At 37.6% G+C, this 24181-nt stretch overlaps 1 protein-coding gene across 4 annotated transcripts in view; it reads left to right on the forward strand.

Annotated features, from left to right (window-relative positions):
* The window catches only part of WAC (WW domain containing adaptor with coiled-coil), a 62594-nt gene that overhangs the window by 81 nt on the left and 38332 nt on the right, over nt 1-24181 (forward strand). Inside the window, exons 1-3 of one of the 4 annotated variants that reach the window (XM_054817576.1) lie at nt 5-634; nt 772-808; nt 2241-2436. In XM_054817576.1, coding sequence (XP_054673551.1) covers nt 594-634; nt 772-808; nt 2241-2436 — 274 coding nt within the window. In that variant the 5' untranslated portion in view covers nt 5-593. Of the gene's footprint in view, nt 1-4; nt 635-771; nt 809-2240; nt 2437-24181 lie in introns of those variants that run through there. The other 3 variants (XM_054817575.1, XM_054817578.1, XM_054817577.1) reach the window with 3 other exon arrangements.

Here is a 24181-nt window from a genome sequence, read left to right on the forward strand (position 1 = left end):
GGGAGAGGAGGACGAGGCGGGCCAGCGGGTGGGAGGAGGAAGGAGGGAGGAGAGTTACGGAACAAGCCGATGTTTGCCGAAGGGAGAGATTGAAGGGCGTTGGGCTTGGCGAAGGCAGCCGATGTTTCCCGAAGGCAGAGTCGCCCGAGAGCAAAGGGGACAGAGGGGACGGAGCGTGTCGGAAACAGCCGAAAAGAGCCGACGTTAACCGAGCGCGGCGTCGCCCGAGTTTCCCGGATGTAGTTGGAGGAGCGGCGGCGGCGGTGGCGGCGGGCGCAGCGGGGGGAGGAGGCGGCCGCGGCGGCAGCAGCAACGGCGACGGCGGCGGAGTCCGTGCTCCCGGAGTGTCTCAGCGCGCGCGGGGCCGAGTTGCTGGCGTCTCCCCTTTCGCTGTGCGCGGAGGAGATGGGCCCGTGAGCGCTGCTCCCAGCCGAGCTGCCTGAGCCGCCCCCTCCCTCCCTTCCCCCCTCCCTGCCCCCGGTCGGCGGCGAGGCGGAGCGCTGCCTCCCCCTCCTCCCCCCTCGGCGCCTGTGGCCCGGCCGCGGCCGTCCCCTCCTGGTCCCCTCACACTCAGACACACAGGCCGGGCATTGATGGTAATGTATGCGAGGAAACAGCAGAGACTCAGTGATGGGTAAATCCCTTCCTCCTCCTCTGGCCCCTGGCCCCGCGGGGTCTCCCCCTCCCCTCCGCCATGTTTGGGCCCCCTTCCCCGGCGGCCGGTAACGGTTGTTCGCTAACGTCTCTCTCTTTCTCTCGCTTTCTCTTTAGCTGTCACGACCGCAGGGGGGACTCGCAGCCCTACCAGGTATCTCAAGCGCCGGCCGCTAGGCCCAGGAGGAGGAGCAGGGGAGGAGAAGGGGGGGGGAGCTACTCCAGCGGAGGCTTCGGCCGCCGCCGCAGGCCGCGGTGCAATAGGCGCCTCGGTCCCGTCCCTCGGCGCCGTTTCGGACCCGGGAGGAGTGCGGGGGGTGGGGTGGGTGGAGGCGGCCGCCCGCGGAGGGAACGGGGCGCCGGCGCTCTTATAAGGCCTGCGGGGCCGGGGCGAGGAGGAGAGGCCTAGTGCGACCCATGTAAGGCTTAGGCCTAGGAGTCGGGGAGGGTAGGCTAAAGGGGGCGGGAGAGCCAGCCGGGGTCACTTGCAGTGGAGTGGAGATCCAGGGGGGAGGTGAGTGTTTTCCTTTTAAAAACAAAAGGCATTTTGTTCTTCCCCCCACCCCCCTCCCCAAGTCCTTTCTTCTCCCCAAAACTGCTGCTGTGGACTGTAACCTGAGCAGGGCATGGGTTTAGACCCTGAATAATTGGGGTTGCCGGTAATGCTTAATTTCTGCAGTTGCCAGCTGCTAGGCATGTTCAGAAAACATCAAACCCTTAAGCTGCTGACAATAACTGCAATTTTTGTAAGGTGGATACTTTGTTCCTCTGCTGTGTCTACTGAAAAAAAACAGGTCTTATGGTGTGAAGCTGGGGAACGCCATATATTGTGATACTGCTGTCCTTAGGGTACAGAATTGAACTGTTTTATTAGGTTTCTGGGTATTTGTATCACTGTGATGTGTAATCTGACAGTCCAAGGCAGCTGTCAGTGACAGTTCATGTAAATGTAAACATTTGCCACTCAGAAGCTCACACTGCAAAATCAAGTAGGTCAGAGCGAGGCAAAACATGTAATTTGCGGTAAATACTTCAAAATGAATCCTCACATTACATGTTTTGGGCCCCCAGAATTCTAGGGTTTTTTACTACATCTGCTACAGAGTTGCTAGTAGTGAAATAAATCTTGCAGAAATTCAAGGTAGTGGTAAAACAGAGTGGCCTTGCCTACAGTGTGGAGAACATATTCAAAGTTTACACTGATTCATTGTAACTTTCTGTTTATATTCTTAATACCAAATGGAGACTTGTGCTTTTCCCAAAAGTGCAGAAGTACCCATTTACTGCTGAAAGTGTGTAGTCTGTCAGTGAAAAGATAGAGAAATTAGGTTTTTCTTAACAGCAAGTGTTATGTTGGGTATAATAGTGGGAGAAAATGGTTTGAGTTCTAATTACAGAACTTGTTGCTTTAATGTAGGTAATTAAAATCAGAAAGGCTAAAGCTGATTGTTTAAATAGGAAATGAAAATTAATTAACTTGTAAAAGTGTTTTAGAAAGAGATCTAAAATTTAGAAATAACATTTTTATATCAGTTCTTTAACTTCATATTTAATGTAAATGCCTGTTCTTTTGTGATCTGTTACAGGCTCTTAAGTACTCATCCAAGAGTCACCCCGGTGGTGGTGATCACCGTCATGACAAGATGCGAGACACCACAGATCCTTCACCACCAAATAAAATGTTGCGGCGCTCTGATAGCCCTGAAAACAAATACGGTGACAACACAGGGCACAGTAAAGCAAAAAGTGTGCATACTCACAGAGTTAGAGAGAGGGATGGTGGTGAGTTATTTTTAATTAACCTTTATTTAAGCAATTACTAATTTCTCATAAATATTAAAATTTAGCCATTATCACTCAGGTGATGAGAGTGTTACATTAAATGTGCCTTGTACTTGGAAGACTGCAGTGAAACCAAAGTGCAAGTTTTTCTTTGGAAGCAATCATTTAGGCATTGTAACACCTATTAATTTTCTTCTTTTTACAGGTATGGTAGTTTTTCTTACAACCACAAAGATTAAATAAACGTACCTTTTTTTTTTTTAACTGGTATGTCTCACTCACTTTAGACATACGTCAACATTTGATAACATGAAATAGTTTTCTGGATTTTTCACTAAATATTAGCTATTTTAGAGACTTTTTAGAATAACTTTGTGTATTATGGTGCTATACTGTGTAGTTACGTGCTTCATAGACTAAATCCCATAAGAAATGGGGAAAAAAAAAAAAGCTTCTTTATATTTAGCTACTGTATAGAAGAACTCTTAACAATCAGAGAATGATAATCAAAGGTAGCACTTACTAGAACCTTTCTTGGCAGGAGCTGAGAGAAGAATGTTCACAACCAAGTCAGCCTCTTGTGTTTTTACAGGGTATTATAGACAGTAGTACTATACCCAATATCTTTTCCTAGAACAAGGAAAGAGTAGGGTTTTCCTTTTAATAAAAAATGGTAACAGTTGCAGTTTAGAAAGCTGCAGTTACTGACTGAATTTGGAAGCTGTTTTCCAAGTACTGTATTTGGTCTCTGTATCAAGTTATAAAGTGAAGTATTCAAGTAGAGAACTTAGAGCTTTAAATCAGTGCTTTTTTGTTCCATATAAAGTTAACTTGTGATGTATAGATATATTTGTTGCTGCACTACTGTTACTTGTTACACTAGTTAACGTAAAACAAAGAAAATAGCTGTAAGTACCTTTTAGGAAATACTAGTTCCACACCACAAATGTGTTTATGGTACCTGAGTGTTCTTACAATTCCTGTTTGTTTTTCCTTCTTTGGATTAATACAGAGGCTCTGTAGACCACTAGTAATGTGATAGTATTGTGTAGAAGGATTATAAAAAAAGGCATCTTTTGTTAGTACACTGATTTGCATTATATCTGGTCATACTTGAAAGTATAGTAATCTCAGAATTAAATGTATGTGCAAGGCCAGTAGACTGCTATTCTGTGCTACTTTTCAGGATGCAGAGGTGTCCTCTCTTATTTCCTGTTCACCTGTCCAAAGATACTTGTCCTACATACACTTGCAATTCTGCTTAGTTTTGCTACAGTCAGTAATTCTTTCAGCTTCAGTGGATCTACATTTAGTAGAGTTATGCATATATGAAAACATCTGGAGGATGAGGCTCTATATGGGGAGCGTATTTGCTTATTTTTGTGTTGGAATTGTTTTTAAGATAGGAAAGACATTCTGAAGTTCTCAGTGAGTCCAGCTGGATTTAATAGTTGGGGAATGACCTGAAGCATGGATGTATACAGTAACAATGAAGGAAAATGAATTATTTGTAGCTTTGTAAGTGGAAGGAACACTATCTCACAGTACCTTCTCCTTTCCCAAGCTGTTAACAGAGTGGAGAATTTTCTCTACTCTGATCCGAAAGTGGTCCTTTGCACGTCATATGTTAATAGACTAGGAGAAGGAAGTAGTCTTCAACAGTCTGACGGAAACTACTAATTTTAAAAGATGAACATTTGTACTATTGAATGGAATTAAGTGATCCTTTTTTCTGTTGTTAGTAAGGTTGGTTTGGCCCCAATTTCAGCTTTTAAAAATATATTCAAAACAACAAAAGTTATGTTAAATCCTGTGCATTGAATGTAATAAACCAAAGCAGAGCAGATTAGAACAGGAAGATATCAACTTTGTCTTTGATTTACTGAATCTTTCTGTCAGTATGAATTGAAGGTAGGTGTTAGAATATAGGTGAAATATGGACATTTGCATATTGCTAATACGCAAAAAAGACATAATCTAATAATTTACCATGTTCCCTGTCTGTTGAATTACAGTGATGTACTGTTACTGATACAGTATTCCCTTAGTTTTGCAATTACAGACATACAGTGGGGAAAAAAGAAAAAAAAATGGCTAAAATTTTTCATTGAAGTCCTAATATGACTGAAGAGTATTAATTGTCTTTGATGCTACTGTAGTTTTCTGGCTTGTTTCCTTTTCTTTTTACAAAAAAAGTTGTTGTTGGCGGGTTTTTTTGTTGTTGTAATTGCTGTGCATTTCATTATTTTAAAATCAGTGGTGCTTGATTTGGAACTACTACAAAGGTGTTATTGCCTTCCTATGATCTAGCTGAACTTAATAAAACAAACCTCATTAAAAAATATCCAGTATTTATTTCCCCAAATGGCATTAAAGTCCCAAACAATCTCTTTTTCTCTCATCCCTTAGAAAACAAAACAGAACAAAAATCTGGAGTATTACTACTGAACATGAAGCTGAATTAACCTAATCTCTCCCTTTCTAGTCAATGTTTAAAAAGCTGCTCCTATGTATGTTAGTGATTTTTGCTCTGAAGTGAAACAGGAAGATTTACTGGTGTAGCGTGCTGATACTTGGAACCCATTTAGTCATGACTGGTTCACTTTTTTGTGGTAAAGGCAACTGGCTAAATGTCATTTAAAGATTTAAGTGTACATGTATAAAGTATACATGTGTACAAGTAGAAAGAGCTATAATTAAATTGATTGAAAACTAATAACTCAAAAATGGTAGAACCTTCTCCTGTGACTACCTTTGGTACCTGTATAAAGGTATTTGTTGTTACAGCTTGTTTTTGTAATACTTACTGGTAGAATCTCTTGTGTTTGTAGAACTGTAATCCATAGTAAGAAATTCAATTGCTTTCAATTAAGGTTTTAAAACGTGTGTTATGGGTAAGCCCTCCATACTGATACAATGCAAACAAAGCATTTTTCAAAGTTGCTTACTGCATGGTTTCTGTGGAAAGAGACTACAGAGACAATCGCTCTGGAGAGAGACTGCCAAGTTTACCTTGAACTGAACACGGTAGAGTACCCGCAAGTTTTTGTCACATCCCTGGTTTCCAAAGAGTACTTGTATATCCAGCATATCAGAAAACTGCAATAACTTTGTTCTTGCTTTCAGGTCCTTGTGTGTGGGGACATTGTCTCTGTCTGCGAGTGTTTAAAACATAATGAACAGCTACCCCCCCTCAGTGCATCTCTTATTTATAGGTCAGCTGCTATAGGCCAGTGTGGAGTTCGAAGAGATTAGGGGATCTTAGGAGACCAACGCAAGTGTGAAGTTCCTTAACAGTAACAAATAGGGACTTAAAGCTAGTATTGTTTACAGGAGATAGAACAACGAAGGGCCTTCTAGATGTGGAAAAGTGTTTCCATTGGAGAAAAAAAGGAAGTACAAAGATTCAAGGGCTCTCGTGCTTGAGGATGGATGGACAGAGAGCATAGATGATCCTTGTAGGTCTTTTTAAATGCATAAATGAGGTGATATTTGTGTACAGGAAAGAAAACAAAGAGATCAGATAAGTAGGGTAGCTTTGGGAATGTTGTAAGGGATATATATATATATATATATTGGTTAGGAGTAAAAACTGCAAGATGCAACCCTTGGTAAAAAAGGGAAAAGGATGTTTCTACTTAAATGCATGGAGCAGAATGACTGATTTAGGTATGTTGTGCAAAAAAAGTTCAGTTAAGCCATGTGTACTCAGTTGTTTCTTACTGTGAAGAAGATAGTGTTTTGTTACATTTATGTTTAAGAGACTTTGAAAATGTATGTTTGCTTCATGCCATGATCTTACTGAGTTGTTTAATTTACTATTATTGACTGTAATCCAGTTCTAAGATTCAAAATTCTACTGCTATTAGAGACTGAATGGAATATTTTAAATCATTGCTTCCTAGTTCTATTGAAATAGTGGTGTCATGAAGTATTGGCTTGCTTTGTTTCCAGTAGCTCCTGAAGGAGTTCAGAGTCCTCATAGCAAGGGGAGAGCTAATAGCCAGAAACAAAGTGGTAGCTATTCTTTCCTGTCTTAGCAATCCTTGCAGCAGAGGAGGACAAGAGGCTAACTGCTGATTAAATTAGTGTGATCATTGACCAGCAGTCAGAAATAAACGTGGCGTTAGGGCAGGTATAAGAGGGTGGAAGCTGCCTGGGCGATGTGCCTTGGAAAGAGGAAATTGCAGGGTAGGTGAAAAGAGGGAAGTCTGAGAGTCATGGAGCATAGCAAAGGGTTGAGGAAGAAGCCAGAAAAGATTCTATCTATTTAGTTAGTAATAACTGCTGTTAATGTTTACTATGAAAACAGTTTCCTCACTGTAACTGTATGGTCAAAGCTAGGATGAGAGAAGTGTGATGACAAATGAGAGTAGGCTTTCCATGAAACATGCTTTGAAAACACATGTGCATGGGTGCACACACACACACCCCCTCCCGCCCAACATCCAGTTGTAAAAGGTGATTCACTCCCTTATTCCTTGAATGTTAGCTGTTTGGATGGCTCTAAAGGAGGTGGGTTTTGGTGGTGTTTGTTTTTTTTTTTTTTTTTTTTAAGATAAATACAATGGCTTCCATGACCATTCACGTCTTAGAACCTTTTCTCTGGATTTAAAAAAAAAAAAGATGGAAAAACTAGATTTCTGTGGTCTTCTAATTTTGTTAAAAGCTTTCTTTTGGCTCCCACTAGTACTAGTACCTTCAGTTGGGGGGAGTTAATTTTAAGTTTGCTTTAAAAGTTTAGAAGTTTTAGATAGAAAGTAGCTTTACATTTACTCAGCATATTTGGTGATGTTTCTGAAGTGAGTTTTTGCTGGTTCAGTTGTATAATGCCTTTTTTTTTTTTGTTACTCTGCTGTGAGGATCTCTAATACAAAAGAAATTGGAAAGTATGTGATCATAGAATCACAGTAAAGGATATAACTTGTGTATGTAATTTTTAAATTTTAAGGTTAAGAAAGTTAATTTTCAAAATTGCTTTTGAAAAGTAGCTGCAAAACTTGCTTTTAAAAAGCACAGGATGGAAGATATAAAAACTTAATTTTATATTATTGATATTAGTAAAGAATTGTGATATTAATATGATTGTATTAAATGCTGTGTTTCTTTCCATGAAGTTCAAGTATCTGGTGTAGGTTGTGAGAGTAAAGATGTATTAATGGGAGACTTCATCCAAAGTGGAAGCTGCAGCAAATGGCAATAAGCAGTGCAGTTTGTTTGTGGAACCTATTGCTGCATCCACTTCCCAAAATCTGTTGCTGTTAGGAATTTGATGTTGGGAACTTCCAATTTCACTTACTATTCTTACTTTCTTCTCTTTGCTAGTATATAAAATACAGATCTGTAAATAGGTCCTCTGAAGGTTTCCCTTTACAGTTGGTCTGTTTAAGGAAATATCTATCTTTAAGTGTTTTAAGAACTCACAGACTTAGTTTTTTGGATTGTAAGTGTAATATGTTCAAGTCAGTCTAATAGCTAGAACTGGTAAGCTTTTGTATGTAAGCTTATTTTATGTTTTGGAAAAGCGAAAATACCGGCTGTGTACAAGATGTGTTAAATTTGCTTATCTTTGGTACATTAAGCTAATCACAAGGGAATTATTTTTACTTAGCATCATGCTTTCTTAAGGTATCCTTCTAGCCTCTCACTTTGCAGAAATGGAATATACAGCCTATTAAACTTGTACTTTTGGGTTGCTTTTCTGAAGGTGAAAAGAAATGATGAAAACTGTTAGTTTCTGAGCTGCCTGCTGCTGGGCCATAGTAAAGATAGCAATTTATAAATTATGTAGCTTTTTTAATTGTGATTACTCTGTATTCTCTAATGGCCCCTGATTAAAGTGAGTTCCTGAACCACTGTTTGGGACACAGCTGCTTTCTAAGAAGAAAAATAATTGTTTATTGACAGTTTAAATTTGTTTTCCCTGCTATTTCTACCTGTTCTCTATAAAGTATTGAGTAAGCCAAGTATCATTAAAACTATGCAGAATTTGGAAGGGAAAACTCTGCCTCTGTTCCTTTGTTTTGGCTGGGAGAGGAGGTGATGCTGTAATAACTTTTTTGTGGGAAATAGTAATTTAATGGCACCCAACTTGCAGTGTTAGCCATATTTGTTTATGAAGTCAGGCTTTTATACAATTTCATAGGCACTTCCAGGGAAAAACCTCTCAATATACAGAGAAATTATTCTTTATATAGTTCTTCAGTAAGGAAAAAAATTGAACTGGCAATGAAAGGCAGTTCTCAACACTGATGCTTGTAGGCTTGTGCTTTGTCAGTAGTTTGTTGTAGTGTAAAAATGAATCCTTTCTGGACATAAACGTAGTGCTTGAGAAGAGAGAAGCATTTCTTTATATTAAGATTGTTACTCTCTTAATGTTTTCTCTTGAATTATGAAGGGGTCACCGAACTTTGTTGTACTTGACTGCAGGTGTTCCTTGCTGTAACTCCAGTATTAGAAAATTCTGTTTACTTTCTTGAAGACCTTTAACAGACTTCCTAGCTGTTAACAATAAAACTACCCTAGAAAAAGCATATAAGTTCACTAGCTGTTCCTTTATCCCAATAATATTTTGGTAGTAGTAAAAGAATACTGTTTAGTTCTAGGCTTCCTTTGCTTCTTTTACACATTTTGTGCAGGTTTACTTTTTTACTAAAGTAGTGTGGTTCTCCATTTGAAAGCACTAGCCTAATCATACAGGGAATTCATGCCTAGATTTTGATGTGAACCTGTATCCCTTCAGTACTTTTGCCTATTAAAAAATACTAACCAGAGCAACTGTGGCTTACCAAATTTTTGCTGAATATTTTATTCCTTTTCTGAAATCAGCTTTCTGCCTGCAGTTGCATGCACAGGGTGTAATGTTAGAATTATATTGTAGGATAAAATTTTTTAATTGAAATTTTTGTTGGAATTGCATCAATTGCTGAAGTGTAAAGTTCTAAAATAAGTTGCTGATCTTGTAAATTTTAAACACTTTCTAAATTATTCAAAGACATCTCTTGAATCTGATACTCACCTATTTTCCTGCTGCAGAAAGTTTTTTTTCTCAGACTTTCAACAGAAAAAAAAAAACCCAACCAACAAACCAAAACCACACAGTGAAATAGCCTAGAATTCTCTCTCCTCCATGCACTTTTGCATCCCTCCTTTTCCTCTTGGGTAGTGTTTAATTTTTCTCCCTGCTTTCAAGCTTGTGAAGCAAGATGCATGTTTCAAGGCACAAGTTAATTGTACTTGCCTACTGACTAGAAGCAGACTCCCAGAGCAATATTCAAGAATAATGTCCGGTTGGAAAGTCTGTCCTCCAAGGTTCTGGAAAGGGAGATACATTTTTGAGCAGACGACTGATGAGAGACCTCGCTATTCACTCTTTTTATCAGATGGGTGAAGAGGTGTCTGGGAAGCTTTTGCAGCCTTGACTTATGTTTCCATGCATGTAGCAATGTTACATCCTGTTTGAAAGGAACGGAGAACAAGAGCCCTAAAGACCTTTGTTGACTAGGCCCCATATTATTTTGGGATACTCAGGCTGTTCCTTGCTGTGACTACTGTAATGAGAAGAGCTGTAAAGTTTAATGTTGTATTTTTTTCTGTCTCAATTTTAGAACATAACTTATTTTGTTTCTACAGCAGAGGTATGATAAAAATGTTAATATCCCGCTTTTGTCATCACGCAAAAAAAGAGATGTAATGCAGTATTAAAGTGCTTCATGGCAAGAGCAAGGCAGTCAGAAATAAGAACAATTAGTTTCCAGAGCTAAATTCCCAGTGTCTGAGGGGCAGCAGGAATCTTCAGGTCTTTTTTCTGTCTAAACTTTTGTCATTACTTTTCTTGATACATGTCAACTAACTTCTCTCACCTGCTATCTTGGGTAGACATGAAATTGGTGATTCTTAGCCACTAAGTAAAATATTTGGAGATCTTTAACTAAGAAAACATTGTTTACATTGTATGTTTTATAGATCAAAAACTGGTAACTGATAGATCCCGAAAACATTAAACTTGTGATCATCAAATGAGCTAACTTTTTTGTTTTTTAAATGTGCATAGATTTGCTCTTGGACCTAAGCAATAATTTTTTTTTTATCTACAAGGAAGAAATCACAGGGTCATTTATATGCTATCAGTAGTTTGAGACTGAATGGCAAATAATAAAACCTGTTCACTAGTACAGAGTTAGCTAAGTTATGCAAAAGTAAAAATGCCAATTAGTCTACAGGACAATGTAAAAGTCCAGTGTGTAAAAAGTTACAGGGAAGGAGATTACAGGAAGGAGAGTAAGACTTTACAGAAAGTAGATACTGTGCAGACTGATGACTCTTAAAACAGACATGAAACTCATACACAATTAAGAACATAAATACTGAGTGCAGCGTTAGCCAGAAAAGATACATGATCAGAGGAATATCAAGTAGGACTAGAGAGATTACCTCGTAGTGCTAATGTGACAGCTGCTGGAACACAGTCTCTATTTTGATTCTCACAGTTCAGACAGTATGCAAAACTGCAGATTTTCAGAGAAGAGGCAAGAAAATGACTGCAATTGAAACTCATGCATTAGAAGGAGAGACTTGAAGAACTCTTGGTATAGTTACAAAGAAAACATTAAGGGTTTATTTGATTAATAATTACAGGAAAAAGAAATGTCATACTTACGAGTTCTTGAATGTCGCAAACAAAGATGCAAGATCCAGTTAGCTTAACCTAAATATTCAGTAAATAGAAAGTTGGCACAATTTTTAATGTTGTTAGTAACAATTGGAGTGATTTATTGTGATGATTTTTGCAGTGGTGGAAGTTTTGAAACTGGATGACTTAAAGACATTTTTCTAAGGTTTATTTCATGCAGAAAGTTGAACTAGTTGATCAGAGGTCCACTGAGAGATAAAAACAGTAATGTGAGTATTTCTAGTTTAAATGTTGTAGATTAGTGGACTTCAAATTGAAAGGGATTAAAAATTGTTAATTAACTTTGCAAGTAGCATTGCTGTGATAACTTTTTTTTCCCCAAGTGGTCGCTCTTGGCTCATGGCATATGAGGATTATGAACCTGTGAATGTATTTCATATTGCATTGTATTTTCAGTCATTGAGAATATGTTGTTTTGAGGGCTGCTCTGTTGTCAGGTAGAACTATGATGGATTTATTGGCAGTAGAATTCAGTATTTGCAGGTGCCTGGTGCACTGGTACAGTTTTAAGTTTTGTGTGTTTTATCAGCGCATACTTTTTTTTTAGGAACAGTTATCCTAAAAAGTCTTTTTAGGATTTAATATAATCTAGATGATCTGATCTCTGAAATTTCTTACAGTCTAAATTGTTCAGAATTTATCTGTAGTTCAGTACAATGTATACCAGACTTAGTATGTAGCATGTATTTCTTCAAAGATGATTGCACACTTCCACTTTAATGCAGACTTCTGATGGGTTTTACTGATGTATATGTTTACCAGATTAGATTCTGATTTGTTGGCCATAACTGCACACCTTCATCTAGTTGGACAGTATCTTGAAACTGCTTTGCTGTTCTGGATTTGCAGAATTTATGTATGACAGAATATAAATTTCTTGTTTTCTTTGCCAGAAGAACTTGTTACAGAAAGGTTAACATGGTTCTCACGTGCTTTTTAGTGGTTTGTAAGGCCTTTACCTTCCCCCCTCACCACTTCCCAGCATACATTTGATTTCAAAGTTAAATTTTTTAATATGAAAATTGGAGAGTAATTGATAGCTTCTGTAGATAAAGATTTCTATTTGGGATAGAGAAATGCTGCACTCCTTAAACTCATTGTGTGTAGATCATGTTTGTACAGGATAATGTGAAGTGAATTTAGACAACAACGAAGCTCAAATTCTCTCCTTCCCCCCCGCCCCCTGCCAAAATGGGGTTACATTTAAAACCTGAAGAAAATGTATTTAGCTGTGTCATCTTTGTATGTGTGTTTTTTAATCCCATATACCATGCATCTTGAATTTACTACTACTTGCTCTTTTCCATTGAGGAGCATACTTCAAAAATGGCACTGTCATTACTACATACAGTTTTTTTTGTCTGAGAGTTGCCTACCAGAGAAAAGCTTCTGAAAAGATTGTGAACATGCTTATTAATTTCTGCAGAAACAAAATGCAATCAGCTGATACTTAGAAATGTTTGTTAAAATACACTTTGTAGTAAAAACTTGAATAATTTCTGGCCTGTTTTAGTGAAGAGAGAACTTCAAATTTATTCTGTAACTGTACCTAAAGATTTGTGATGACTTCAGTGATTTTAGTTTTTGACAGTGGTGCTCTTTAATCTGCTTATTCCAGGAATCTGAAGATCAGCCTTTTTGTTAAAAGGAAACATAATTCGAAAAAATATCCATAGTAATGGACATGCTGCTATTAGACTTTACTGGATTCAAACTAAGTTATTGTGTTAAATGGCCAGTATTGGCACTTTCTTATGGAAAAGATCTCAGCATAGTTAAACTTCTCAAAAAAGCCCTCCTGCCTCTTTTTCAAATCTGTTATGTCTGTTGCTGTAAGACTTTCAGTACCCCTAGTAAGATTAATTTTTTTAAGCTTTTTTTTTTATGAGAAACATTCTGTATTTCAACATATTATCATAGAAATCTGATATATTTAGGCATGTCAGGCTTTCTGAAAATACTTTTAAGAAACATTATTTACAGCTCCATCCCCGTTACTCAGATTAGTTTCTCTTCCTTTGGTTTCCTAGATTTCATAAATATCATGCTGTTTTATGTCCTCCACAGTCTTCCTCAGTGCTTTCGTAGGTAGATTTGTTACTGAGTTTGTTAGAGTAACAGAGTTATAAATTATTCATATCTATCAGTAGCAATAAACAGGAAAAAGGAAATTATGATCTGCCTTGCTCATCTATTATGTTTCAAACATACCTATTCACTTCCAAATGTGGAAAAAACCCAAAGAATACTTTTTTTATTAAGGCATATAATTATAAATAATGCGTATTTGTGCATCAGCTCTTCTGTACAAGTTAGGTAATGTGCTTTACCTATTTTTTCTGCTGTGTTTATTTCACATAATTATGTTCTTCTGGACGATGATGTATTCACATCAGGTGTCCCTGCTGAATAACATCAGTGGGAGTTCAGATCTAGTTAAGTAGTTTGAGTAGTTTGCTCATTCAGACACCTGCCACTGGTGGCTTAACACAGGCTTAATTTTCAAAACTACTAATTTATTTTGGAAGAACACTATTTCTACTTGATTTAACACGAGAAATAATATGATCCTCTTCAAAGTCAAGTAGTGTAAAGTTCACCTCTTTTACTGGCAAAACACTGCCTAAACTAATGGATGCAGTCTCTGTATAGTCCTTTTGAGAGTGTTAACTAGGGAAATAAAATGAGACACTTAGGCAACCAGACAATTGTAAAATAGATTTTCAGTTTGTAAACATAGCTTCAGCTTTTGCGGAGAGACATATTTTCCTCTAGTAAGGAAAATCTGGGAAAGACCATTTGAATTTTAAGTATGTATTTAAGAGTTATTTAATGGTAAGAGGGAAGAATTGTCACCTACTGTGCTTTAGATATTTGAAAACCCTGTTGCACAGTACCTTTGTTAAGCCGTGCTAAGCATCCAGCCTGAAACTAAGGCTGTGAATCCGTCGTATTAAACCCACAACACTTAATACATTAATTCTTAGGTGGATTCTTGCTTGCCACCTCCCACCCCAAGCTCTGGGCCAGCATTCCTTTTTTTTAATGAAGAACTTCTATGCAGCAGAATTTGATTTGACATGGGTTTTTTTTCAGAATGCTATATTAGCTTCTTTTCAAAAACAATTCCTAGTTGGAAGATTAAATAAGCATAAAATTAAAATCCTTAGACTTCTTGCATATCTATACTGTAATAAATATGTATGTGTTATAGCATGTCCTGAACGGAAAGAGTAGTTTGTCTAAGCCTAATAATTTCACAAGTTATCATGTAAAAGTTTATGGAGCAATTGCTCCTTCTAATACTAAGTATTTTCAAGTTAGCTGGCTCATTTGTGATGAGTTACTAAAAAATTCATGAACATTGCTGTAGTCTTAGAAGAGAAGCAAAGTTCTCTTCAACTGGCAAATATTAATAGCACTTAAGCAGTGATCGTGTATTGAAGTGGAGTTTGGTTCTTGTCAGATACGGTTATTAAGTAACTGGAATACGAATAAGGCTTTTTTGTGTTAGCCTACAAAATAAAAATAGAATAGAACTAAATGAGATAAAATTCTGCATGCCTTTGGAGAGTAGTCAAGTTTGATGTATCTTGAGATACAAATTTGAGAAAATGCGACTTACAGTTAATATTTTTAAGACACATTTAAGAAGGGAGATATACAGTGTCTTTTTTGTTCTTGCCTTTTTTTTTTTTTTTAACACGGTTAGGTGTTGATTCTGCCACAGCCTTTTTATTAAGGATATAAGTGTGATAGGTATGTCTGTGACTAACCTTTTGCAGGATTGCAGTAGTGTTTTGTAATAGGTACTCCCTTTTTTAATCTTTTTATAACACCACGTATGTGTAGAGTTGCTTATTCTGAATGGTGCATGCTCAATTGAAATGAAGGAAACTTTTAAGATGGGATTAAGGTTTCAAGCATTTGTCACTGCATAGTACTACGTAAGGTCAGAAAAAGCTGCAACTTCATCTTCCTTATTTTAAACTGAGTAATGGAAACTTCCCTGAAAGTTAGTTTGTAAGTAATATTGCACTCACAGATTCTTCTGCTTAAAGTTCTTTGTCCTCAAGTAACTATCCCCAAAATATTAAAAGAAAATTGAGAGTTGCTAAACAACATGGCCTCATTCTTATTTAATCTTATTTTTGGTCAGAGGATTTTGTCAGGGAGATGAAGTTGTCATACCTTGCTTAATTGGTTGGAGCTTCTGAGTGGGGGTACTAATTTGGTGCTGTTGATAAATAGAAAATGGAGGAATAGTCAGAGCTGTATTCTGGCCACTGTTGTACTTGTTGGTGGGTTTTGTTTTGGTTTTCTTTTTCTCCTTTGAAAGCAGAAGTTATTTTGCACGAACTCTGACTTTATTCAAGCATCTGGCAGTGGTGACCAGTTTAGGGTGTATCAGTATACTTTCATAGTATTACTGTGCTGTTCGCAATCTTAAAATATTGGAAAACCCAGTTTTTAGAAAGTGTCTGCACTTAAGCAATTTCCATCTTATGTCACTGAGGTGTATGTTTTTAAACATCAGTGTTTCTTCCAATGTCTTTGTTTTATGTTCTTTGGGAAGGTCCTTGAATGAAAAGTAAATATTGTGACACGCAACCCCCCTCTACAATGTTAAAGGATTTGTTTATCCAGTTTTAGTAACCCATAAGCCTAATTTGCCGAAAGCATTTACGCATCTACCTGTTGGTAATAATTTAAAAATACCCCAGTCAATATGTATCATTGATTGCGGAAATAGAGATTCAGAGGAATCTGACAGAATTTTTTTTTTTTTTTGTGACATGCACTGAATATACTTTTACACACACTGTTTTCTATTAAAATGAACAGTTTCTCTGTCTTTGTGATAACTGCTTATTATCAGGTGCTTAGCCATAAAGTTAATTTCTACTTACGACTCATTTAAAAAACCTTTATGTACTTTATTTGACATAACCTGAAATCCTGTTCACACCTTTCCTGCTGTATTTATTTAGTGGAGTTGTTGGCTTTTGAGGAGGTATTAGACCAATCCGAGGCTCTGAGTTGATCAGGATTGTGGAAGTATTGCTGCCTGAGGTAGGATAGTGCATCGTTGTAGTTCTGTTAGACTTCTATTACTGAACTTGAATCTCCTAGTACTGTATTACAGTGTGTTCACAGGAGGGCTGTTCATTTGAGTTTCGTGGTGTATTTCTGGGGAAGGCTTGGAAGGGGGAAATTCAGTCTATTGCCCATATGCTGTGCTGATCCACACTGGAGCTAAGATATCCTTATCAGTTTGTGATAAGGATTCTGGCTGTCAGTTTAACACTCCTCGTTTTGTGTGTCATAAGAATTAAAAAGCCCCTTTCTGTATGAAGCTTTTATGTGAGGACAGAAGAACCTCTCTTGTGCACTCTTACACTGTATGATGTAAATGTTTTCTGAGCTACAGTCAAGGATGAAAGCGTAGTTTGGCTTTATTCTCAACTACCTCTAGTTTATTTTTAGAGGACTGTCCTACTCAATACAAATGTGATAACATTAATATGTGTTGCAAGATTAAAAAGACTTTAAAATTGACTGTCATCATTGATGCTGTAGCAAGGAGTTTGGTTTTTTTATTTAATACATTGAGATCTTCTGGAGTCATGAGCTGGAGGGTTAGGAACATAACTCTTTGCTGACATTCAGGGTACTTTTTCATATTTTCCATGGGTAAAACTGCTTAACCTGCTTTTTCAGGTCGATTGATCTCAAATAAAGTAGGTGCCTTAGAGATGTTAAGCAGTGTTTAGGATGTTGCTAGCATTTTTTTTTTTAATTAGGTGACCAGAACACAAAGAGGTGAAATAGCAAATGTAAATCTAAAGAATTTGTTGTCTATCTATAGTTCTTATTTTCAAATAAATTCAACTTGTAGATTACAATTTTTTTAAAAGTATCTACTTCAGTAACCTTTGGGTCTTTCTAAGGTGTTTGTATCAGAAAGGTTTAGAAGCAGGTTGGAACTTGCCTTAGTTTAGGGGAAACAGGCAAATTTTTTCATATAATATTGCTTACTGCTCTTCAGAAATAAAGAATAAACATTTTTACAGTGATGGTAAAATTGTTTGTCCAGTCTTCTGCTTGTTTTTGTTTTAATGGTTGAGATATCAAGTAAACTACCAAAATACTGGTTTTCTTTTGAAGAGGAAAGTTGGTAGGGATTTGTCTAGAGTGCAGTGGAAATGCATGTTTCATCCCTTAGGCTTTTTTGAAGGGTATGACTTGGGACATTTGAGTATTGGATCTTCCAGAAGCTTAAGTGGATTCAGTGGACTTAATTCAGTGAACTTTATCATTTTCTAAGTTATGTATAAGTTGAAAAGTGGTTTCTCTCTGCTACTGGGATGTGGGCTCTTATTTTGCTGTAGCAGTAACAAGGAAAGGAGCAAACTAGAATGGGATGGTTGGACAAAAATAGGTTTGTATCTGTTCTACCAGTGAGGACAACCCAAGCTGTTACATCCATTTAGACTAGGAAAACAGTCTGCCTGTTAGCTGCTGGAGTAGTAAATCACTGAATTGTTATATGAGAATTCAGAAGTTTAAATTTAATTTGAGCCATTTTATTATTAACTTCTGCTTTCCTTTTTGATGGCCAGATAACTGGTTTTCTTTCTAGTGCAGTTGGTACTGTTTGCCCTGAAATTAACTTCAGTTTCTGAAATAAATTGAGCAGATCTAATTAAAAATAAAAATGTAAGCAGAAGGCAGCAAAATAGCGAACTACTGTTATGTTATACAATGTGTAAGATAAAATTTGAAGCTAATCTTTTTCATTTTAATAATCAGTAATATCTTGGCGCTCTTTGAGTATTTAATGAGTAAAACGAGTCCTTGACTTTCGTTGTTTTTACTGCTCCTGGCTTTTTCTTCTTGAGGTGTCATTTTCTTACTCCCATTTTAGAAGAAAAATTCTGTTATGAAGAAAACTGTATGCTTACAGTATTATTTTCATCCTTTATTGGTCATTTGTCGCACTCCATCTATGTACGACTCTTGTTATACTAACATTTTGGACTAATTTCCATGAAATTTTGTGTGAATGGTAACTTGGAGAAAAAGATGAAAAATTCTTTACTTTGGGACGATTATCCTGTGAAATGAACATTACAAAACAGCACAGACTTTGCTGTTCTGGGTAGGAGATACAGTAGGAGAGGAGGGCAGGGAAGGAAATAAGGCTTTGTAAGCTCCTAGAGCTACTTGTTGACTGGTATAAAACACTTCTTTGGGGGGGCATAATGAGTATGTAATTGGGTAGTTGGGCAGTACAGTGATCTGGCTAGATTTTCTTTCTTTTGGCAGAGCAGTATGCATTCAATTTAGTATGTTATGAATTTCTGGTAAGCATTACTGCACAGTTGGTGTATTCTCTGAGGCCATTGCTCTGCTAGAAAAATTGCAAGTTTTTATGCTTTTAGTTGCCTATGGAAAGCAGCCATATTTTATTTCAATACAGCAGGCCACATAAAAATACAGTGAAGGAAAATTGTGTTTTGTCTTATTACTTTTACATGTGGCAAATAAAGATGGCCATGATAGGCTGTTCAGTTACTGCAGAGATGTTGGATATTGTGTTCCTATTGTGTTAGGTTTTTTCCTCCCATATGCAGAACTTCAGAAAGTGTTCTGCACAAAGATTTGCACTGAAGTAACAAAGATGTCAGTTGAAATACACTTTAGGCATTTTAGTTTAGGCTTATCCTAGATAAGTTTCTATAATTTTCACTGTTTAAACAAGTTTTAATTAATTATCCTCATAAAATATCACTACCATAAACTATCTTGCTGTTAAGTTTTCTCTGTTAACAAATAATTAGTGTCTGTCAGTTGGGCAGTATTTGTTCTGTTGAGGGTTGAGGCAGTTCAAGTTCTAATATTGTCTCTAGTTTAATAATTTGATTGTGTATTAGTCGAGAGATGGAATGTGGAGTCATAGAACAGTACGTATGGAGTTGAAACAAGTGGAGTGAACTTCCTTGCTTTTCTGCCACCCAATGTTTCTTTCCATATGCCTGGTTTGTGAGCATGGCAAAGACGACTCTCCTAGAACCCTTCCTGAATCCCTGCACCCTCTGGAGGGAATGAATGGGAGGACTGCCTTTAAGTTCCTGTTACAGCACTCATCATTGCTGGGGAGCATTTTTTGTGCTTCCTGCCCAGCTGGGGAGCATTTGTAAACTTGCCTTTGTATTATCTGCACTGATACTTTTTAATATGGACAAAAGGAGAGTTAGGATATTAACAAGATATCTGACTGAAAAGGAAGCATAACTTTATAGGGTCCAACATAGAACATTTTAACTATTGTATAGTGCAACACTATACTGTACTACTGCAACTACTGTAATTTTAGTATTTGTGCCTGGCTAAAATCTCGGGTGTGAGTGGAGATGTGTGAACTTATTTACTGTCTAATTTCTCAATGTACATTTGTTTGAAGAGGATGAAAAATAGCATTTTTTTTTTTAATGTTTGCTGATCTGGATTGTAGATTATCTTTTGAATATGGCTATTGTGTCTCAGTGTTCAAATCTGTGCATTTCAGTTGGAGATTTTATGTTTATGATAGTGTATATTGTTATGAGCTAAAAAGTTTTAATTGGGCCAAGACTTGGATGCCAGAGGACAATGTGGAATGGCACAGTGAGCAGCAAAAAATATTTATTTTAGCTGGTTATAAATGGATGCTGTAGTTGCTAGTATAGGTGTATAGGTTTTGGAAAGGAAAGTTTCAGCATGTCTTGAAAGATGGCAGGGAGAAGGGAGAGAAATCAGTTGCTTTATTAGAGCAGTCTGATCCTTAGCTAACTCAGAATTTCAACTTAATTTCACAGAGTTGAAGGGGTGTTAAGGGAGGCATTAAATGTGATAATTACTAGAGAAAGTTGACTATGTTGCAAAATGAAATATTCCTATTTCACCCTATGTTATGTCTGTTCTCCAAGTCCAGTGTAGTGTTGAAGCCTTGTTGCAGTTCAAACTGTCTGGGATTCAGCAGAATTCAGAAGGTACTTACAAAAACGTTTTTAAAGTGAGTCTTGGCATGGCAGAATCTCAAATGTGTAGCAGACATTAAATCACAGCCTGTTTTTTTTAATTAGTTCCCAAAACCATGCTTTTTGTGGTTTCTGCTGATTTTTATGTATTAGGAAGATGCGTTTTTTGTTTGAAAGACTTGAAGATAGTTATGATAATTTAACCTTGACTCTGACCTGTCCTACGATCTGTTCATCACTAGAGATGGTGGTGTTAGAGGCTTGCTCACATGGTTGCACCACTCCAGTTTTATATAACTGTAGTGCTGATGCCCTCCTTGGCCAGCTTCCAGTTAGGAATAGCTCTTTCCAGATTTAACTGCTTCCAAAATAATGATTAAGCTGAGGAAAGTCACAGTGATGGTGCAGTAAACGTTTCCATGGGGAGTTCTGTAACTGAATTGGAGGATTTATAACACAATATTAATTTCTCTGTGGTGCATCAAAGATGTATATTTGCAATTGCTAAATCTTAAGGTATGCTAATAAGCATTTTAAAACCAAGACTTTTTATCACTCTTGAAGAAAGTGGGACTAGTAAGGAAGGTCTAACTGTAAGAGGAAAGGGTGAGAAGTGCTGTAAGGGAACATCTCGAGGCACAGTAGCATGCTGTCTACCTTATCAGGCCTGTTTCTGGGATATGGACTAATCTTAGTGATCCTGTTCTCATGATCTACTTTGCAAGGCATGCAGCTGGGAGAGACAGAGCTGATTGCAAGTCACAGCAACCTTAAAATGGCTTGGGGTTAGGCTTTGCTAATGGTGAAAGGTAGCATACAAGTAAGGGGAACCCCTCCTTCAGTTTAGAGGTAGACCTCCACTTGCGGATTGCTCTCTGCATACCATTTTAACTTGGTGGCCTTTTAAAGATCTTGAGCAACTTTCCCTGGCAACCTAAGCTGGCGATGCTTGCTTGGCTGGGTTGTCAGAATTCCTAGGCGACTGCTGTGCAGGTATGTACCTTTTTATACTGAGGCAACAAGATTTTTAGTGTGCGGTTGATTTGGTGATAGGGTTTTGGTGTTTACGTACAATCTTTAAGCCCTTAACTTGTATGAAGTGCCTAAAACTCTTGTTCTCCAGAGCATCATCTGCTTTGGTCTTGGAAGCTTCCCAACAGCAAATGTCAGTTTGACAGTCCTTTCATATGCTTGTTCCTTTGAAGTTTGGGTACTGACCCAAATGTAAAGCGGTATTATGCATAAAATAAAATGGAGGTATGGCGGTGAACCTGCACCTGTAATTACACTGTGTAATTGTTCTAGACACCACCAGGTATATATTTATGGTTGGCCCTTGTAAAAGCCCATGTAGCTTATCCTGACAACCCAAGGCAGTTGGTATTGCTGAAGCAGCCATGATCACTTTTTATGGACCTGAGGCCACTCAGGTAGGCCAGGATCCCTGATTCAGGGCAAGCCAATGGGTGTGTAGCCTGGGAATTTTGCTAGGAGGACTGCAGCTCAGTGCTGAGAGGCCCAGGGGCTCCTTTTGAAGAAACTGCTGCATAGTAGGCATTTCTACTGTCGAGGCCAGCTGTAGGTGGGTGTGACTGCTGCAGCCGCTTTGATACTCGCTCTGAGGTGCTTTGTGACTCAGTACTGGGGCTGGGAACCAGGGTGGCTGGGAACAGTGTGAAATGGTGAGGGGATGCTGCTGAGCTGTTAGACCATGTGGGGGCTGAAAGTCTGCTCAGTGAGTTTGAAGGGTTTGTTTCTGGGTTGGATAGAATTAAAGGATTTATTGATTTGATATGTATGTTGTCGGCTTTTATTCATGTTTGGAAAATATGCGTTAGATTAGATTCACTGTGGCAGTGTATTTAGACCACTACAGTATTTAAAAATCACCAACTACATCTTGAGTACACTGAACAAAGTGTAGTGTTACTGCATCCATGGTATGGGATTACAGTAAATTAACTGCATTGGCATTTTCTGAAGTTTTGAGTGACTAATATCAAACTGTTCAAACAAGTCATCTGGTAAACTTTCATCTTGTTTTTTTCTTTAAAAAGGGAGATGATTTTACCTCATGGTAGAAATGAACCAACATATCTGCATTAAGCAACCTACAGAAGTACATAAAAAATTTAATAATTTTATCTCAGAGTTTGGGAAGGGTATAGTAAATAAATAAAGACTTGACAGAATGATTAATATGAAAATATTAACCAGCTATCTCAATCTGTAATCTAAAAACAAAAAACAGTGTCTAAAAACAAAAATTAAGACTCTGTGACTGATTGAGGAGTATGGTCTTCTACTTGCATACATTTAGGGGAACTAAATGTGTCTGGTTTTATGAGTGTATATTAAAGTCTAAATTCTGGAATTTTCTAACATACATAACATGTAAAGTCACATCATTCACTAGAAGCTCAATTTTTTTGTTCTTATTCCCATGCATCACAAGCATGTGATGTTGTGAGTATTGCTTTGACAAGCTTAAGTTACCCCCATGGTAAGTCATTCTACCTGGCTCTGAACATGCCAAATACTTTTGGTGTGGACTAATTGTCTTGCTTTTGGAAGGCTGTATTTGAGTACAAGGCTTTTTTTTTTTTTTTTAAACCCTCAGAGCTTTAAAGAGAGTGACATACAGTTTTAGCCAAAATAGTGTAGGAAGAGGTTCAGAGCTACAGATGGTTCAGGTTGCAATAATGCATGTGCTAATCAGCCTTTAACCTTTGTAGGATACTAAACAGATTAGTCATGGTATACCTCTTTGCTTTTGTGATGGACTGTTTTTCTAACCTGCAGGGTTACAGGCGGGGAGAAGTTGTTTGAAGAAGTAATTTTGTCAACGCTTGTGTAGTCAGAAGGCTCAGAAGATAGGATTGGCATTATGATCTCTCCCATTCTGCACCATGATATATCATTTAGTCATTTTCTGAGTGTGTGACTCTCAGAAGTCTTAAAAAAAATGCTTGCTTTAATGGCTCTCTTCACTCCCACCTGTCAGTGAACTGTTCTTTATGGTAGCTGCCCATAAGATACAGACTTTGCCATTTGCAAAGCACTTTGACTTCATATTTAGATGGCTATACAGTATGTGAAGCTAGTGGTATACCTCATGTAGTATACCTGTGTATTTAGAAACTTCTCCGTAGGCAGAGGAAAAAAGAAAGGCAGGGAGAGTGTTCTATTTGGAATATCAAGGTTTTTCACTGAAATGTGTAAGAAAATTATTTTTCTTAGTTTGGTGTGATTTATGTGAACATGTAAAACTTATGGAGAGGAAATCTTATAAAGAAGAATGGAAGAGTTTTTACTTGCTTAGAAATGTTTGAGGAATGGGAGGCCTTAAGAGCAGGACATTTAACATAAGATTGTGAAGGGTTTCACAGATGTCTTTAATTTTAATTAGAACTGTTCAGGTGTAATTGGTGACTTGAGCTTAGACACAAATGTAGATGTAAAAGGTGTTGAGAATTATCTCCCTTCTGATTTCCCAGCTGCTCTTCTGTGTTCAAGTGTTTTCACAGTGAGGATGAATTACCTTGTGAAGTGGTGGTTAGGCCAGAAGCAGGTGGCGGTTTAGGAAAATGCTGGTTTTGGTATTCTAGGTATCAATTCCTATATTGCAGAGTCTCAGGTGCAGGAAAATTAATTTAAACTATATGCATAAGCAGAAATAGTTGCCTAGAACCAGTCAGAAGTAGTCTCAAAAGGGTTCAGAAAACAGAATTGCTCCAGTGAACTTAAAAACTGATTTTGTGTATCTGTGTAGGCTGTTGCTAAACCGGATTAAACTTTCTGACTTAATGTTGAGAAGAAAATCTCTTTTAATTTTTGAATTGACATGTTAGGACTCCTCCAACCATCAAAAAATATAAAGGCTACTTGTTTGTAGTGGAATGAAGTTTGAGGGTGAGACTAGTGAAGGAACATACTGCATTATTGCAACTAGAAAGGCAAAGTGAGCTTTACACTGTGTGAAAAAGAAATATGCGTGTGGTTTCCTGAAATACTTCTGCATCTGAACTAT

This window comes from Grus americana, chromosome 2, assembly GCF_028858705.1.
Source record: "Grus americana isolate bGruAme1 chromosome 2, bGruAme1.mat, whole genome shotgun sequence".
In the NCBI taxonomy this organism is placed as follows: domain Eukaryota; kingdom Metazoa; phylum Chordata; class Aves; order Gruiformes; family Gruidae; genus Grus; species Grus americana.